The sequence below is a fragment of the Chenopodium album genome, chromosome 20, assembly GCF_948465745.1.
Source record: "Chenopodium album chromosome 20, dcCheAlbu1.1, whole genome shotgun sequence".
Lineage (NCBI taxonomy): Eukaryota > Viridiplantae > Streptophyta > Magnoliopsida > Caryophyllales > Amaranthaceae > Chenopodium > Chenopodium album.
Genome location: NC_137853.1, coordinates 40983697 through 41003249, shown reverse-complemented (window position 1 = coordinate 41003249; position 19553 = coordinate 40983697). Strand labels below are relative to the sequence as shown.

At 31.5% G+C, this 19553-nt stretch overlaps 2 protein-coding genes across 3 annotated transcripts; both read right to left on the bottom strand.

Moving 5' to 3' along the window:
• Positions 1–2049: 2049 nt before the first annotated feature.
• On the bottom strand, positions 2050–8886 carry LOC145598107 (putative lysine-specific demethylase JMJ16). 2 transcript variants are annotated; one of them, XM_081654418.1, is made up of 9 exons: positions 8681–8886; positions 6900–7214; positions 6045–6116; positions 5623–5700; positions 5031–5543; positions 4721–4945; positions 4385–4546; positions 3392–3760; positions 2050–2941 (listed from the first exon to the last, which is right to left on the bottom strand). In XM_081654418.1, exons 2-9 carry the CDS (start codon positions 6987–6989, stop codon positions 2285–2287), a joined length of 2166 nt encoding a protein of 721 aa, XP_081510544.1. In that variant the 5' UTR covers positions 6990–7214; positions 8681–8886; the 3' UTR covers positions 2050–2284. The 2 variants fall into 2 exon arrangements, with proteins under 2 accessions (XP_081510544.1, XP_081510543.1); XM_081654417.1 differs by having other exon boundaries at positions 6940–7214; positions 8681–8885.
• A 2428-nt stretch (positions 8887–11314) lies between these two features.
• LOC145599252 (uncharacterized) lies at positions 11315–17831 on the bottom strand. The gene is made up of 3 exons (XM_081655652.1): positions 17663–17831; positions 13990–14255; positions 11315–12402 (listed from the first exon to the last, which is right to left on the bottom strand). The coding sequence occupies exons 1-3, from the start codon at positions 17829–17831 to the stop codon at positions 11872–11874; spliced, it is 966 nt and encodes a 321-aa protein (XP_081511778.1). The 3' UTR covers positions 11315–11871.
• Positions 17832–19553: the final 1722 nt, after the last annotated feature.

Here is a 19553-nt window from a genome sequence, read left to right as displayed (position 1 = left end):
TAGCATGGAATGTAGAGAGTGTTTTCTCTATCATTTGCACTTCAGTGACTGGTTGATCACAATATCTCAATATTGATACGATTTTATATAGTGATGAATTATAATCACTGACAGATTTAAAGTCCTGAAATCTCAGGTTTGTCCACTCAAATTGTGCTGAAGGAAGGAGTACCCTTTTATGGTGGTCATATCTTCCTTTCAGGCTATCCCATAGTTCTCTGGGATTTTCCACCATTAAATACTCAGTTTTCAAACTGTTATGTAAATGATGCCTTAAGAGAACTATAGCTTTTGCTTTCTCTTGATCAGTTGGAACTTTAACTTGAGCAGGGGCATCTTTTTCGTTTCCTGGGATGGTAATTTCTTTGATTGTATGTTCCAATCCCTGAGCCTTCAAATTCATTTGGGCATCAACTGTCCATTCAAGATAATTATGTCCGGACAAGTCTAATACGTCAAATTGTCTTTTCATCAAGTCTCTCATTTTAATTACAATCAAATAGGTAATTATTATTAAGCCAATTAAGCAAGTGATAATTAAATTAATCAAATTATAATCATAATAATAATCCATTTAAAACATATTTGCTTCTCCCCCTTGGGTTATTATTATGATTTACATAAAGTTAAGCTAAAATTAAACATGATAATTACTTTAGTTAAACAACGACAACAACAAATATAACAATAACAATGATAATAATAACAATAACAATAAATACTACTACTATTACTATATCACCGACAACAACAACAACAATAATAATAATAATATTAATGACATACATTAATGATAAGACAAAAGGAACATTTATTATAACAAAATGCACTTATAATCTACCTAGAAGACAAAAAAAACTTGAAGTACTACGGAGATTACATGCATGAATTCCCTTTGTCGAAAAACCGAGCGTTACTTATGTAAAATGATGAAAATCATCATTGCCATTAATAAAACTACTAGGGCCATAATTAAAACTAAATATAGTTTTAATTTCCTTAAATCTTCTTCAAAGGTAAAGGGGTGTGGTGGTTGTCGGTTGTCGACGGGGAACATGGTGTGTGACCGGTGTAAATGGAGGAAGAAGAAGAGGAGATAATTTGGGTAAAGTTTAAGGAGGGGATAAGGTTTGTATGGTGAAATAAGGTGGTGTAATCCGCCTTTTATAGGGGGGTAAATTATCCGTTTCAGCTTTACACTACTGTAAAAATATCATACAATGTTCTAGTAGACTGGTAAAATAATCGTAATCAAACTATTAATATTTACAAACGTAAATAAGTATTACACTGGGATGCAAGCCGTAGTGGTCCGAGAACCCTAATCTATTCATGAGGTCAAGGGTTCGAAAACTGAAAGAAACATAAAAGTGTGTAATCTAAAAATGAAATAAATATAAAGGCTGCATCATTTTTTTTTTTCATTTTAGTAATTATGCACAAGTAAGTATAAACATGATTTGTGTGACCATGAAATTTACTCTATTAACATGCATACAACAAATATTTCCACATGCGAAAGTAATTATATATTACTTTCTATAACCATGCATGAGAGTTACCAAACTAAGTATCATAAATAAGGTATGTATTGATATCCTCATTTTTATCAACATGGCTAATTATGTAGAGTAATTTTGTGGAGAAATATATTGTGAGTTTCTGGTATAGAGGATCCCATATGGGCAACTATAGAGCATACTCCTCAAAATATATTTTGTGAAAGAAATTGAATCTTTGTAAAAATTGGATAATCGGTATAAGTATACCTGATTGAAGATGGTGCTGATAACGTGTTATGAAATATATAGAAATTAGAGGATTAAGAGAAGAAGGTAATAAGAGAAGTATTACTACTTTTATGTATTACTCTTGGTAATATTTTGTGCATCATACAAGTGAAATTACATGGCTATTTATAGTAGTAAGAACCACTATTACATTGTGGGCTATAACCTTAGAGGGTGACAATTAGGGTTGGCTACTACATTAAATGCAATGAAGAAATTGAAATGTGGACATTCACACCTTGACTAAATTAATTAACTCTTAACAAAAACAACTATCTTTGATTATTCTTTTAATAAATGTGAGAATTTCTGTACATCATAACATATTCTCGGAAAGAATCCTGATACATGAAACGTAGTTGATTGCGGTCTGTAGAGAGTAACATACGATGATACGAGTAATACAATACTGTAATATAGACATGATCACAGGTAGTAAAAGAGATACACACATTATTGTCGGGGTAAACATTATGCATAAGACCCCCTAGTTTCTAAACACGATCTTTTCCGCTTGGCAATGATTCTCCTTCACTGTTGGATGCTGGACGGAAAGCTCCACTTTTATAGGCTTTCTCCAGACTTGTGACGTATTCATCTAAATCAATATCAGAGGAAGAAGATGAACTTGTATCTTTAGATGCATCGTTCAAACTGGTCTTCCCGGCTTTAGCATTGATATTACCATTCATTTCAAGGGATCCAGTTGCCTCTGAAAGTAACTTTGAGCCAGAAGCCTCATCTTTTACAGAGGTAACCTTGTCTTTAGCAGCAGCAGCAGATGATGGTCCATTTTGATTTAGATTGGTCTTGTCCCACTGCAGGGCCTGCCCAAGATTTTCTTTGAACCAAATCCTGCTCGCAGCCAACTTGCCTTCTGTGGCTTCTACAAGAATATTCAACTCGCTGATTTCGTAGCGCAAGTGGAAGATTTTCTCAGTCCAAGGGCAAGAACAGAAATGCTTAGCATGAAGCAAGCATGAATATCTGTTATGGCTACAAGGGCAGGATACTGCAGACATATACAAGTCATAACAACAGACGCTGCATTCCAGTTTCCCGCCATCACCATTATATGCTTCAATCATTTTCCTTGACATAGCCGCAGAAGAAAGATATTCCCTACTTCTTGTCTCTGACCTAATTCGCTCCTGTGCAGGAAGAAAAAGTTATTCGGCGACATGCCAGCTTTGCCAATAAAACTAAAATCAGCTGTAATATCACAGAGAAAAAAATAAATTCACTGATGTAGAAACAATTGCAGAGTAAAAGACTAGAAAATAGGACTATCACAAATCAATAGCACTTTTGCCAAGCTTGTTTTGGTCTAGTGGAGTGATTTGCAGTTTCAACCTTGTAGCTTTGAGGTCATAGGTTACTAGGAGCTCTTGGGTGAAGAAGATCCTGTGATAGGGTCCCTGGACAAGCCTAAATCATCCATCCTTATAAAAATATCCATGTCATTGGAACATATTATCACTTAAGTTACGTGGCACAAGTGCAATAGGTAATCACTACTTCATTGCCAATCAATTGTAATCATTAAGCCATATTACTATTATCCTAAATATTCCCAGTCAAGTCGAGCCAGGGGCACTTACTTTCAGAGTTTTTGCTAATACCGTGTCTTTTCCAAGAGTCTCCTTCCATGTCAAGACTTCTGGTGTTTTTTTACCCCTTAATAGAAATTCCCATTGGGCCTTCAAAGCTTCATCAGCTGCTCTTAATAGCACCTTATCATAAGATATTAGTGTTTTCCTTCTCTTCTCACGGTACAGCTCCGTTGAAAGTTGCCCATGAGGCAACCACTCCAATGGAGCACAGAGTGCTGAGACAGAACAACTGAACCCACAATCAAAGCCTGAATGATAGGCTCCTGGAAGAAAAAGAACAAATTCGCCTGGCCGTTGGATGCAACGATAAACTGGTATACCCTCTGATTTTAATGTTGCAGGGGACAATTGTCTATCCTGAAATTATAAATTCTAACAATTTTGTAAGAACTACAATACAAAAGTCCAAGATAAATAAAGGTTAGAAAAAAGAAAGAAAAAAAAAAAAAAAAAAAAATCCAGACTACAGTCTTGTTTCCTGGCAAATCAGAATACAAGATTGGCCACAAACAGAGTGTTAGTCTAATAAAGCAATTCTTGTACAAACATATATTTACACAAACAAGACTGTTCACACAAATCATCACTGTGGAATATGAAAGATTATCTGCTGTTACTTATCTCATGCATACAGGTAGTGTCATGCACTTAAGCCCATACTTCTGGCAGAATGAACAATGCCATTATCTTAATTCCACTAAGGTATCATCATCACCTTTGGGTCAAACTTGGGTACCATGAATTGAACATAGTAATATAGCATGTTATCATAAATGAATGACACATATCAAACAAAGAAAGACCGTTCCTCCAAAATTTAGACGCGTGACAATCTGTTAAATCGATGGAGCTATACATACATAAATTTTTTATGCTATTTGTCAGAATACCTTAATTGAAAATTAGAATTTTTTCCTAAGATTTTGAAGAATACTGTCTCATGTTTGCTATAAGGCATAGAAGCAAAACTAAAGAGCTTACTGGTCTATGAATTCGCTCAAGATGCTCTTTTCCAGAATCTGGGAAGTGTCTCTTTGCAATAACCTCAAATTTATGTGAGTCACATCCAGGTGTGCTGTACCATATCCTAGGAGCACCCAAATGCAGATACTGCAGCTTATATAAGTGATGCTCTGAAACAGTCTGATTGATAATTCAAAGAAAAAGACAATAATTATCAGAAGATAGATAATATAGGGGAATACTTTACAAAAATAAATGATACGTTGAATTCACTCACTGAAAAGACTGGAATTTACACAGAAGAACCAAAATGACAGATTAGTATCACATGAGTTTGAAGCGCAAAGGTCATACCCAAGGAAGGCATGAAAAACACATTCCAATATGTAGCTGAGGCGCCAATATACCAGAAGAGTCCAATGTCTCAAACGAAAGCAAGGAACAAGGCAACTTGTTGAGATGATTTAAGTCCCAATTTGAAGCAACACCTTTAACGGAATCAGATGCCTGACCTAGGTTTGATGATACTGAAAGATCGCAGCTGACTTTTTCAGAAATGGTATCAGTCCCATAAAGCACCTAAATAAAGACAGATAGCACTGTAAGTTGATCAAAAATGTAAAGTTAGAACTTTACGACATTATCTGAAATAGTGTCTACATACTTCTATTTCTTCAGTTGGCTTTTCCACAATACGCCAAAATTCACCTTCGATGTTCTGCTCAGATGGTTCCCTCTGTACTTGATGCATAGTTGCCTTAGATTTAACACATGGAGCCTCAACTTCTTTGGAAAAGTAACACTGGTGAAAATTATCAGCATATCGTTTAAAAGCTATAAGATTGAACTCTGGACCAGATTCAATACTGAAGCTTTCTAATCCTTGGCATTCATCAGAGCAAAAATTTGCAGCACAAACATCAGTAGACTCGTTATCCAATTTTCTTCGTTTCGCCTCTCTAGTGTCACTGTCTGGAGTTACCTTTCTGTAGGAGCCGTGATTTTTGAGCTCATTAACCCTTTGAACTTGGGTAGAAAATCTATAATTTTGCCAGATGTCATCTTCCTCGAAAAAGCTTGGAAATTTCCATGATGAAGGTGGGACAATACGACACAATCCATAGGGTTCCACCTGTTGGCGTATGCTTTCAATGTACTTGAAGGTGTCCTTGAATTCCTGAAAGCAGATCATAAAATTTTATAACATAACAATAAATGAAGCATTGAATGAAATAAACATAGAGTTGAAAACATGCCTCTTCATTAGGATGAAATACAATTACATCTTCTAGCGCATAAGTAAATGCACCTTCCGGATCCCACCTAGCTGAAACCTACTTATCAAAAAATAATAGAAAATAAGAAGAGGAAAAAGATTTAAAACTGAAGCATCGTATCGAAGAATTTCAAATAATGCAGTTCTGCGTTTATCAATCCTTTCCGAATATCAATTTAAGCATTGCCATATGTTTTTAGAGGCTAAAGATATGGTCTAATTTTAAAAGGTAACAATTTTATATGGAGGAACCATAATTAAGAGTAACATACAACAAGGAACTTCGGACCAGAAATAATGTGATATTCAATTCAATTAAAATACTTTGAAAAAAAGTAAAAATCAACAAGTAGGGTGAAAATAAAAAAATTAAAAGGAAAAAAAAAAAAATACAGATTAGACCTTTTGACACCCACTGCAGTTTAAGCATCCTCTTTCAACACCCTTGGGAAGACAAACCTTTGGAGATGAACTCTGTACAAAAGAATCGAATAAGTGGACTTGGCATAACTTCCATCCAGTGTATTATATGCAGAACAGAGAAGGAAAATATACTTCAAAGATCCCCATGAAGCTGAGTTCATTCAGAGTACAACTTAATCTGATTTGTACATATTCAATTGCATAGACAGTGAAGCAGCAGATGCAAACAAGTGGTATGAAGGATTTTAACAAGACAACCTTCAGCGACCCTTGCTAAGGTTGTAAGGGATTTGCAAGAGCATGCAGTAAGGGGGAAGAGTATGAAAGTCATTCAGCATGAATGTCCTACACCACTGACAAGTACCACATCTATGTAACCATTTGAAGCAATCAACATTCCAGAAAACATGTGAACATTTATCCAACATAATACATGCACCTATTTATAAATCTTCAGTGACTCTAACCATCTTTCGGATGAAGTACTATGACGTTAACTCCCAACTTCTGTTATTTGAAAAACGCAAAAAGTTACATGCACCTTTTATAAAATCCACTTGAGTTTTGTGATAAAAGGCATAAAGTTTAATTATGGTAACAATCAATAACTACTTAAAAGGTAGCAACAGGTAAATACACACAAGATTAAGAAAGCTAAAATTTACATGGATGCACCTAAATTCTATTTATGAAAGATTTTTTCACTTCTTCATATTATATTTCGTATGATGCAAGAAAGAAGTTTTCATCATTTTCAGGTCTTGGGTGACTACTTTTTTTAATATATAAACCTTGTTTTAATTCAATGCAGGCAAACCAGATACAAAATCTTACATTTACAAACACTGAAATATTAAGGAGAAACAAGTATGACCATATCATGTGGTTTATCATCTGGCTCCCTTTCACTTTCGAACTGGTCATAAACAATCCATGGTCTTTGGTGAATCTTCAAACTTCTCTTGATGCTCTCAAGATCATCAATCTCAGAAGGGGATATCCCTGAAGATATCTCTAGATCATTTACTTCTGCTCTTTGTAAACTGAACGTAGTGAGTGAAGTCAAATCCGGAGGAATATCGAGTTTTTCTTCTTGATGCTTCTCAACAGGACTCATGTTTTCAGTCACCATCAATTCTACTGAGCCAACTAAGAGCGCAAAAAAGCAATGTGTTTAGCCTGTTTGTCTCACGTTAAAGAGGCAAGAACTTTAATATAAAGTATAGAATGCCATTAGAGATATTTCAACAGTCAACTAGCACAAAAAATTGTACACAAAATCTTCTTGATTATCAGTCGTTAGGTATCTAAAAACCTCCCTTCAACTCCTAACTCTTAGCATTATTTGTCACCAAGGGTGTATTCGGCAACAGGTTTTGAGGTAGAGATTAGTGGTTTGACCAAGTCAAAAGATAAAAGACTAGATGTTTTGCAAGGTCTAATCAAAGTTTAAACCTTGGGATGTAGATTCTCAAGTATATATGGCACTGTGACAAAATTAGCCACAATATATTGTTGCTCTCTTCTTATGTGGTCAAATTTTAATAAAATATTACGTTAATTATTGTCTTCAACTTTAACCCTCTTTCTAAAGTATATAAGGTATTCTGATATGGCGATATATGTTGATTTTTGTTGTTTATGCTATCTTCTATGGTGAAATTATGGTTTTATAAGGTATTATTGATAGTTACTGTAAAGATAGATTCCATGCATAATAAGATTAATGTAAAATACACAAAATGCTCCATACATTAATTGTAATCAATTAGTACCTACCAACAATTACATTCACCCGTTGACAGCTACCCGTTGTTCCAACAGCCACCAACTACTCTAAAGCTAAAAGCTACTAGTTGGCCTAGTCGCCGCACATCAGTTCAGAGCTTCCGGCTCAATTAGAGTGAAGTAATCAACTAAGTATAGGGTGAGTAGTTTTCATCTTCAACATAAGCAAACTAGAGCTCAACTAAAACCGCCCTCGACTCACCACTCATCAGACAAAGGGAATTCTTCAATTCGGCATTTCTCTATACTAATAAGGTCAAACGACGATCAACAAGGAAGGAAATAAAGCATTCGATCAAACTTTACTTCATGGTACCCATGAACATACTCATCATCTCATCTCCATAGCAATACATTAGGTAAAGGACAGAAGCATCTCAAGAAATTCATGTACAGTAAACAACGAATTAAAAATCATAAAATCAATTTCAAACCCTAACTTCCAATATACTTTTAACTTTTGCAGCATTAATTAAAGAAAACTTTTCCTCTATATTTCAAAAAGATAACCTAAAGCTACAAATAACCTACTAAAAACTCCATTAATAAACCATTAACTAGCTCTAAAATAAATAATAATTTGCAAAAATTAAGCTCAATAAATTTATTACAATCTGATAATTATACTAGTATTCCACTGCTGTGTAAATTAAATTCCAATTTTTCATAAATTTCATTTATAAGTAACAAAATCAAGCAAAAATAACATAATCAAGCAAAAACAACATGAATTTCTCAATAACAATGTCAGATTAACTAATTTGAATAATATACAGAGCATCAAAAAAAAAAAAAAAAAAAAAATTAAAGTGAATTTTCGAGCATACCTTAATTGAATCTTCAGAAAAAATGACGAAAACTTGTAAATTTGAGCGACGAATTAAACTGAAGAAAGAGGTAAATAAACTGAAAAAGAAATCCCTAAAACTCCATTGATGTAAGAAAATTGTGCAGAGGAGAGAGAAAAATGAGAGTACGAGTGAGTTAAGGAGTACTCCGTATGATTTTGTGTGTTATGAACTTGTGACTTTTTCTGAGGTCTGACTATAAATTTAATCCAATATTTTCTTTGGGCAGCCCAATGTTATAATAATATAGACGGCCCAGCCCAATGATATTATAGGCCCAACTCAATATTTAAAGAAAATCCAAATTAGCCCAGCCCATGCCCTTACCTATTAAACATAAAGGTACAATTATTTATTTATTTATTTATTTTTAAAAATACATAAAGTTACAATTATTAAGCATTTACTAACAATTATATACTTCGTACATAAAAAAAAATTGATATTACTACTTCGTAAAAATAACTTTAACTATATATTGCTAATAATTATATAAAAAAAAAAAAAATTGATATTTTTAAAGTACTTGTAGTGTCAAATCAAACAAAACTTCTTTGAATTATGTTTTTTTTTTTTTTTTTTTTTTAAAATATATATATTGGAAATAATTTAAAATTTTCTCATATTGTAAGTAGAGGCAGGATTCATAAAGAGAACATCAAAAAGAAAAGAACAGAGTAACATTTTCACTTAATGTTTGTCTTACAATATGCTAAATTAGTAAATTGGACTATTGGACAATCTTATACGTGTTATCCACCTAGTGTAAAAGAAGCGTAATTACAAAACAAGGTGTGTCACATCTCAAATTGTTCGTTGTAAGATATATCCAGATATATACCTTTCTTTACATTCATTCCGGTACACGCGTGGTAATAAATTTTGCGCTATCCATCATATGCAATCGTATGTCAAAACCCTTTGTCTTAGAGCCTCAAATAGCCATGTAAAGCAATAAAAGCAATACATCCGAACTTCCTTATAAATGGCGAAACTTGTGAAAGAGTATTATTGTGGAGTTATTCTATATATGATGGTGTGGCTATCTAGCTAGATAGAACAAAAACTATTGCTAAATCACAAGATTATGAGACAATTTTAGTAATTAGTGTAAACATTATTACATTTGTAGGCCATTATTGATGTGATGTTAAACTACATAATATATGATTACACCTAGGAAATATTCCTCTACGTACTGTTGCTTTTACTTTCTTCAATTATTTATTACCTTGTGAATTTGAATTACTCGAGATGCCGTGGTATGTTGAAGATAACGCTAGAAAACTTTTGTGAGTACCTAGTTTTTGCCCTTGTTATGGCTGTATTTTAGAACCTACAATAATGACAAAATTATAAGAAAATACTTAATATGTACGTAATGATGGAGCCAAAATTAATATAAAGGGATGTTGAAATGTTTGTATTCTTGTACATATGAAAATTACAATTGGTAAAAACAAATCTATAAAAACGATTTATCTTGAAAAAGATAAGATAGGATGACTAACATATAAGATTAGCCAACTGGTAAATTTTTCTACTTATATATACAAATTGGTTTTACAATATTGGAATCTGGATCGATGGACCCTATATGTGTATGTTTAGACTCTACTCCAACGAAAGCTTTGTTGTACGTTTCTGTACAAGTAGGTCCATTGAAGAATTATCAATATATAGCATGATTAATACTAATAATGTGATAACTAAATCTAAACAGAGGTGGTATATAAACAAGAAAGCGATCGACAAAAACCCAGGGGGAGGGAGCCACCAGAGGCAAACATACCACCAATATTTGTTGTTAGAGCATTTATATAAATCATGCAAAAGCCGCAGGTTTATTAAAAAAAACCAACTAATTAATTCAACTTGCAAATCATGTAACATCATACTCTTTAATTAAATTTGTCCTCTAATGATCTGCTTTATCTTATCATGCTATAGCTGTTAGAGATAATACAACCTCATTAACTAAGGATAGTTTTATTGCACTAAAATGCAAAGGTAGTAACATTTAACAGATAATGAATTTTATCAAGTAATTAGCAAAAAACATGTGAATTTAAGTTTTTTGTAAATTATTGTTGATGTGATAGTGATTTCATTTATGACTTTGTATGCAAAGAAGCTCAAATTTTGTAATTTGTCATGCAAAAGCTAGCTGAATTCTCTACATTTATTTGGTTAATTCAATGTTTTTGTAGGTATAAATAATATACGACTCATACGTATAATTGGTATAAAAGACCTTATTAAGGTTATTGCTTGTTGAATATATTGCATTGGTTAATTCAATGTTTTTGGTTATTGCTTGTCATGATTTACTTGGGTTGTTTGACCCGTTGATAGTACTCATTAATTACTAATTGTTATTGTTTACGTCGATTAATAGCATTAGTGACTTTTACACCAAGTACATGTTTGCTATAATCAATTGTTGATTATCGCTCTTTATAAAATATCCATCATTTTTTCTTGTATTTATTAAACTAGAAGTTGCCTTCAATTTATTTATTTTTTAAAAAAGAAAAAAATTGCTTTTGTCAAGATTTTCATTTTGGTTGAAAAGATATTTTTCAAAAGATATTTATCAAACATATTGTTTGTTTTGTGAAGGCAATTAAAAATGTTAGCTAATAGTCATTTATCAAACAATAGACAAAATTAAACAATAATAATGTGCTATAAACGCCAAAAATGTACTAAAAATCTTTTCTCAAAAAAAAAAAAAAAAAGTACTAAAAATCTAGAATTGAGCATATATATGAATATAGAGTAAACACCAAGTAAATTTACAAATATATATGTTCAAACAAAGGGTAATAATGGTAAGAGTACATTATGCATGCATATTTTATACAATGATCACTACATATATATTTATAATATAGACCACAACCTAAACCCTATACCATATTATGGCATTACATAAAAATACTATATCCTTTAATGCCTAAGCAAAAACAATAAGCTATCTATAGCTAGTACACCAAACTTCACATAAATCAACAAAATGGTGGTGTACTTCTTGTCTTTCTAAATATGTCCCTTTTTTTTAACCTATTTTCCTTCTTTTTTTCCACTTTTTTTTCCCATTTTTTTTTTAAATTGTTAGTTCGCAAATAATAAAATAATAATAATAATTCTTGTAATGATAAATATCATTAGAAGAAAATGGTGCCACAATCATCTTGATCAAATCTCACATCTCCAAATTCAAGTTGAGGAAGAACTCCATTATTATCACCCAATTTGTTACTTTGATCTTCCATTTCCAAGTCCCATAATAGCCCATAATCATCATTTTTCACTACCAAATCACTCCAAGAAGGGTAGCTTGGGTTACCCTCTTTCAAGAGGTGCATGAAATTATTGCTAAGGTTTAACGATGATGGCGACAACGACGACGACAGCTGATGGTGGTGATGATTATTGGTAACAACATTATTGGTAATGTTTGGAATGTTGTTTCTATTGTTGTTGTTGTTGTGGCTAATAATTGGTTCTTGAGAAAGAGTAGTAGTAGTAGGAGTATAATTTGAAGAGAATGAGTTGGTTTGTTGGCATGCATAACAAGTAGGTGGTGAAGAGGTGCTAGCTGTTGTTGTATGTTCATGCATGTGTTGGCATTGGTTATTGTTGTTGTTTTCTTCAGTCTTGCTCTTGTGAAAAACTCTACATAACACCCAGTCTTCCTGCACATCATATCACAATTGAAATTATTTTTACGAAAATTAAAAAGTTACAGATCAAGTTTATTTATATAGGCTGGTGAAAATGATACAAGTAAATATAAATATATAATACGTGATATTTAGCTTGATTCGATATCAATATATTGTAATGTAGCCCGCATATAATAGTGGCATATCATATACACATTACTAATGTGTACCTTTTCAAAAATCAACTAAAATAAAAATGATTGGAAATTGGGGAAAAAAATATATATATAAAATATTTCCAATCAATATTTAATTGAACCAAAATCACTAAAATTTCTTAATGCATGCATGGTTTTAAGCCAAAGTAAAGTATATTAATGAAGAAGTGACCTGAATTGATTATTAAGAATTTACATAAACTAACAAACTAACTTACTATGTCGGCTATTTATTATTAAGTATAATTATAAGATAAATCTTTAAGGAATTTATGCTGTAGAATATGTCAAGTCTTTGTCTAAATTTTGGATCTTGGATAAGTTTGAATAGTGTTACTTAGTGATGACTTCATGAAAGGGAACACAACACAAGTAAAATTGACAATGAAAAATGATGAAGTTTCCTTGAATTTTCTATATTTTAGAGAATAGATGCCCTAAGATGCTGGATTTGTCTAGAGAAAGTGACAACATATAAATCCTTGTCTCCAATCATTAAGCATTAGAGGTGATCGTCTCTTGTGAATTATTTGTGTGGTGCATGCCAAATATTCCATTCTTTCTAGCCATGTATTCATAATCTTCGTCTCGTCACCCTTAGTGCATATAGTAGCAAAAATTCTACTCCGTACTTCTTATGAGTTATAATTAACCTACTTTATAAATTTATGACTTCATAATATTTTTACACATATCACTTTCTATTTGGATACCTCTTTGTTATTTATTCACCTTTTTCATATTTTTCTAAAACAACGAAAGGAGAAATTTAATTTACGATACATTAGGTTATTAATAAGTAGCTAAGCTAGGGACTAAGGCTAATAAACTACTCATAATAAAAATGTACGTACTACTACCAAATACTTCGGCCTACAACTCATAATGAAATTAATGCAAGATGTACTATAGAATGGACCAATAACATTCTAATTATTTATAGTACTTCGCTAAATTACTTCACGTGATCTATACATTCAAAAGAAAAAGTACAAAATGCATATGCACTAGATTCAATTAATTCAACTATATATACTATGTGTAGACGTGTAGTTGTATGCTTTGTCTTATTTAGTTATGTATGTAGGACATTAGGAGGACTATCCTTCTCCTTGGTTAATTATTACTAAAGTGACATTTAATAAATTATGTCTTAAATATATATATTCTCCTAATTTTAACCTTACAACAATTCATGCATGAGAGTTTCATGTGCTCATGTACGTATCTTCCATGTGTGCGACTAAGTTGGTAAGGGACAAGGCTGACCTGTACCCTTATATATTGTTCACTCGTTATAAAGCCAATAAAAAAAAAAAAAATTGCATATCATACGAAGTTTTAATACTTAATGAGGTATAATTTTATTATACGGAGTACTTTGTAATTAATTGCGTACCTTAGGAGGCATATGAGGACTCTCCAAGCGGAACTCATGCATAATCCAACCCGTTTTGATCCCATTTGGAGCTCGGTTTTTATAGAAAACCAAGGTCTTCCTCATTCCTACGATCTCTTGGGTCCTCGGGTCAAGTATAACCCGATCCTTACCCGTTGCTTTCCAATAGCCAGATGTCGTGGCCCTATTGGTCCGAAAGCCCGTGGCATACTTGCGGTCACGAAAGCTGAAGAAGTACCACTCTGTGGTGTTGAGCTTCGCCACCTCTACACACAATAACATATAAAAAAAATTAAAGAAAAAATAAAGTCAAGAAATGATGGTAATTAGATAATTGCATCTATGATTCTATGGAAATAAAATCAAATCATTATTTGCGTGTATAATATTAATTAAGTACAATGATTGTATTCTCCTTATTATTCAAAAGGATAAGAGAAAAAAGGTACTATTATGAATTATTAGTATAGTATAATTGACAGTTTATATGTGTATCTGAGTCTTTTCAATATATCTTTGTTGTTCATCTAAGTGAAAACAACATCTCCTCTACTTACTTGTTGAGGACGTATACATCATGATTGAGTTCTTCGAATAAGATTTTGCCGATTCCCATTAGAGGAGTCGGCAACATAGTTATTTAAGTGATCGAAATAAACCTAGCTTCATCATATTATATGAATTCTACGAAGTGGAGGTAGTTCTCTCGGTCATCTCCTAACGAGGTATATATGATAGGGGTTCGATTCTCACCCGTAGTTAAGGTTCTAGGACAAATCGGATTTTGGTATAACATAGCCAACATAGCTTATGAGGGTTGTCTATTGTGACTATTCCATCTATTATTAATTGGTTCGACAGTCTACTCCATTTATTACTAGTTGGTTACAGGATAAAACCCTGAAAACCGAAATTTATTGTGATATAAGGAAAAAAAATACTAATTACTACGATCGAGCAAGCATATTATTGTGTTTATAGTATAACCCTCATGTCACGTACTACAGTGATGGAATCTTAAGTCATGTACAAATATTTGATAAGATATATAATTACCCCTTTATTTCCCTAAGTGTCACATCATTGTTAATTCTAATTAATTATTGGCTTCCTGTTTTAATTAATTAGTAGTGGACCTTCTTCCATCTAGCATCATCATTATAAGTTCTTACGCGTTAGAAAATTTTAATTTCCAGGTATGTTGTTGTACAACCTAGACATTAAAAGAAAAAAAGAAAAAAAAAAGTTTCCAACACAGTAAGATTATTGAAAAATTAATTGACAAGAGCTAATTCTTCTGTTAAAAAAAGTAATTTCTATACCTTTTTCTTATCTTTCTTTCATCACTACTATTTGAATTATTAGAACAAATAGGTACTACACCGTAACTAATTTAAAACATTTACGAGTTTAAAAAATTTGTTGTATTTAAAACATTTACGAGTTTAAAAAATTTGTTGTATAGAAAGTCATAAAAGGCAATAGCGTAGACAAGATTTGATCATTTACATCTTGATGAGTATAAGTGTCATACTTTAACTGAACTTATTGACATCTAAATCTAGCAAGTCAAATTGGAATTTTCAGGTGTTTTCATTCAATCGTTGTATTGGTTGTCAATTAGCAACTAAGCATCATTATTCTCTGCATATTTAGTAAATAAACCATTTAAGAATAAACAAAGAGAAAACTTGTTGGTCACTAGCTACTAGAATTACTTCAATTAATTATGGAAATAAGAGATAAGAAGGGTTGAGAAGTGTATTAATTTTCCTAATGAAGCACTAAGAGTTTTGTTAGAAATTAAATAACTTTTTATTTTAGGTAAATGATGAAATTTATAAATAACATAGGTGAATGTAGAAAAACTCAGGTGTAACAATAAAATAAGCTGGTTGGCTTGTTATCTTTCTCAATTTGGAAAGGAGTCAACCTTGGTGTTGTCAAGCTGTTATTTGTGATTTTTTAGCTTTTATGACAAGCCTACTTAATATGCAAGTAAACAAAATATATTTTTGGTGTCATGTGTAATACCATGTCAAAAACCAAAAATGTATTAGGAATATACTATCTTGCATATACTTTTAATTAAGGTGAAAATTTTAAACTACTCCCAAATTTAGAAGTAAATACAAAAAGGGATATAATTATTCAGCTAGTGATCAATACACGTTTTTAGATAATAACACCACATCAGCAACATCACTGGCAAGAATAATACAAGGTGAGAGTTAGTTCCGGTCATTCAATTTTCGAGATGAAAAAGGCTTTTCAACACATAATACACGGGGCATACAAAAAAAGGAGGGAACCAAACCGGAAAATTAGCGCACACACAATGACACAAGTCACAACCAATAAAATGAAAGAGACAAAACTTATTAGGAGAAAAAGATAGAAGGTAACAACTTCAAAAGAATTATTCTTGCGCAAGTATACAATTGTGATCTAACGTTGTACTCACTATAATAGATTAGAAAACATGCCATTTTAGAGCCCCTTTAGTCCCAAAATATATAGTGAAAATGAGGTACTTTTAATCATAGTAACATAATTTTTTCATTTTGTTTTACTACTAAATACTAACTTTACATATTAACACCTTTTCACCTCGGCCCACTTAATCAACTTTCAAAGAATTTTATAAAATATATTAAGTTAAATATTCTTTCATTAGCTTAATCAATAGCTTGCATGCAAACAATTTGAAATCCCGGAGTTTCATGCACTATAATTAAATGCACATTTGAAAAAAAAAAAGTGAAAGGAAATCAAATCAATTGAACAAATGAATCTTCATATATACTAGAAAGTTATTTACCACGACACGTCTACTAATTGGATTATTAGTTTTATGCATGATACATGAATCAAATTAGATTGTTTGTTACTAGTATGTAATAAATATGCATGATATATTAAATTTAAATGTGAAAGCTCTAATAAAAATTGTGCACCACAATGAATAATGTAATGACGATTATCACGAGTAGACCATTCTTATAATTTAACAAAAACTTAAAGTCAAGCTTACTAGCTAGCTACTAAATTAGTGGCAAGTGGAGAAAATATAAAAGTACCAAAATTCCTTCTTCCATCCATTTAAAGTACTAAATATTCGTTTTTGGCACGATCATATCATCATCAAAGTTTATATAGAAATACCATGATCAATCTATCATTCCACTATATATTTATAAGTGATACGATTTATTAACTTGTGTGATGAGAATACTCTCTACTTACTCGACCTTTCAATTATCATAATAAAAACGTGAAAGACAGAATAAAAATGAAAAATTGTTGTACGCATAAGATCTCCCCTATAATTAATTTATTTTCGATAACTAGACCGGTACCGACAACTAGGTCATCCTTCCGGTCGATAACTCGTTATAATCACGTACGTTCCGATTAATTCATGATGCATGAGATCATTGAAAAACAACATAAAGAATCTGTAAAACTTTTTTAAAAAAAGTTTTATCAACTCAAAAAGAAGGAGAAAAGGAGAGAATAATTTAAAAGGAAGAATAAAAAAGGAAAAGATGAAGAAGAAGAAGAATGCATGTAAACTTATCAGAAAGAAAGATTAACAAATAAAAAAATAAATGATACATACTAATAATAGTAATTATTACAGTAATTAATAAAATAAAAACTTAAAACATACCAGGAAGTTGCCAAGGTTCACAAGTATGCAAATCAATTTCAACCAAAGTACCCTTAAGAGCTTCTTCATTAGCAATCTTTTTATAAAGATAATGACAAACTAATTCTTCATCACTTGGATAAAATCTAAATCCAGGAGGAAGTGTTGCTCCAATGTCTCTTAAACCCATGATAATTAACAATCTTAATCAACCACTAATCTTAATAAAAATGTAGCAAAATTAATTAAGAGGGTGGTCCAAAAATAAAAAAGAGAGAAATTTTGTAAATTTTTTGTATAAGATGTATAAAAATAATATAGTATAAAGTTTTAGAAGGGGGTATATATATAAGGGAGAAGAGGGGGTGATGACATAAGAAGTAAGGTTTGGCAAAATAATAAAAAATGTGTCATAATCTGGCTTTTAGCAAAGGAAGAGGAGAGAGAAAGCTTGCTAAGTTAGTTAAGGTGGGGGGAAGTTTCAAGAAAAGCCAAAGTTACAAGAAATCTTAATTATGTGAAAAAAGGGGGTGAGAAATCCTTAATTCTGTCTATTTCTTATGCTAATTAATGCTACATATGAGTATATGGCCAAATTTATTAATTAAGCTTAATTTCTCTAATTATCATTAACATACTTTTTAATTAAAAATCCCAATTTCTTACAGTTGTAAACTTGTAATATAATGGAGTATTATTTTTGAGTGAATAAGTTGCACTTACCACCTTAATTATTAATTTATTTCTATGTAAGTGTATGCTTGTATTTCTTAATTACAATATAATATTTCATACGGCATGTTAAGCATTATTCTTTTCAAGGGTATAATAATTAATGTAATAATAAGAGTAGTAACTATCAACTTATAATTAATCAAGTAAAGTAGTAAGAGAAGTGATGATATAAAAGTGGAGTTGAAAAAAAAAAATTGCAATTACGCGGAAAAATTACAATAAAAAAATAAAATGAAATCAAAAAATTGATTGGCAAGAACATGTGCTTGACACGGCAAATGGATAAAAAGGGAAAACAAAAGATTAAAGTCTGTTTGACTTTATAATGCATATTTTAGGGACCATTTTACATAAACTACGAGTTATCGAGTTTTCATTATTTACATGCATTGGGTCTTTCCTATGTAACTACCGTCGACCGTGTCGTATCCAATTATTCCTCAAGCGGTTTGATTTTTTTTATACATTGTAATTCCGAACTTATTAGAAGGACAATATAAATAAATCTATATCTATACTATATATTAAAAAGCATTCATAAAATTGTGTATGTGCCACGTGTTTCCTTTCTTACACACGTATAGAGCCACATCATCATTCAACAGCCTTTAGTATCATGCCACATCATCATCCAACAATGTTAATTAAAAATGCATACAAAGATATTTGAACCCCAAACCTCATTGAATGGAAACCAAAATGCATTGCCATCTAAGCTAGAATTAATTCATGCTTTATTAATCAAAATTTATATATAAATACATACATTTATTAGAATATTGAATAAAAACCAAAAAAATCCAAAATAAATTATTATTGTCATTGTATTCTAATTTACCCATGTTAAATAAATTAAAAAGTTTTTTAAAGCTTCTAATATAAAAATGAAATTATTCAAAGTATCACCCGGGGCAAAGCCCGGGGTCAGACACTAGTTACAAATTATAAGTGTGAGGTTGTAGAGACTGATGTTAATTCAGGTCACTAGCTAGGTCGATAGAGTTCAGGTTGGATATTATAAATTTGAGATCATACTAAATTATTTTGTCCATGTAAATCGAATTCGGAATTAAGTCAAGGTTTAAATAAAAGGTACATATAAGAAGTTTAAAGAGGATATATTAAGAATAATTAAACACTTGAAAATACCAATCAATGTATGAATTTATCACAAATT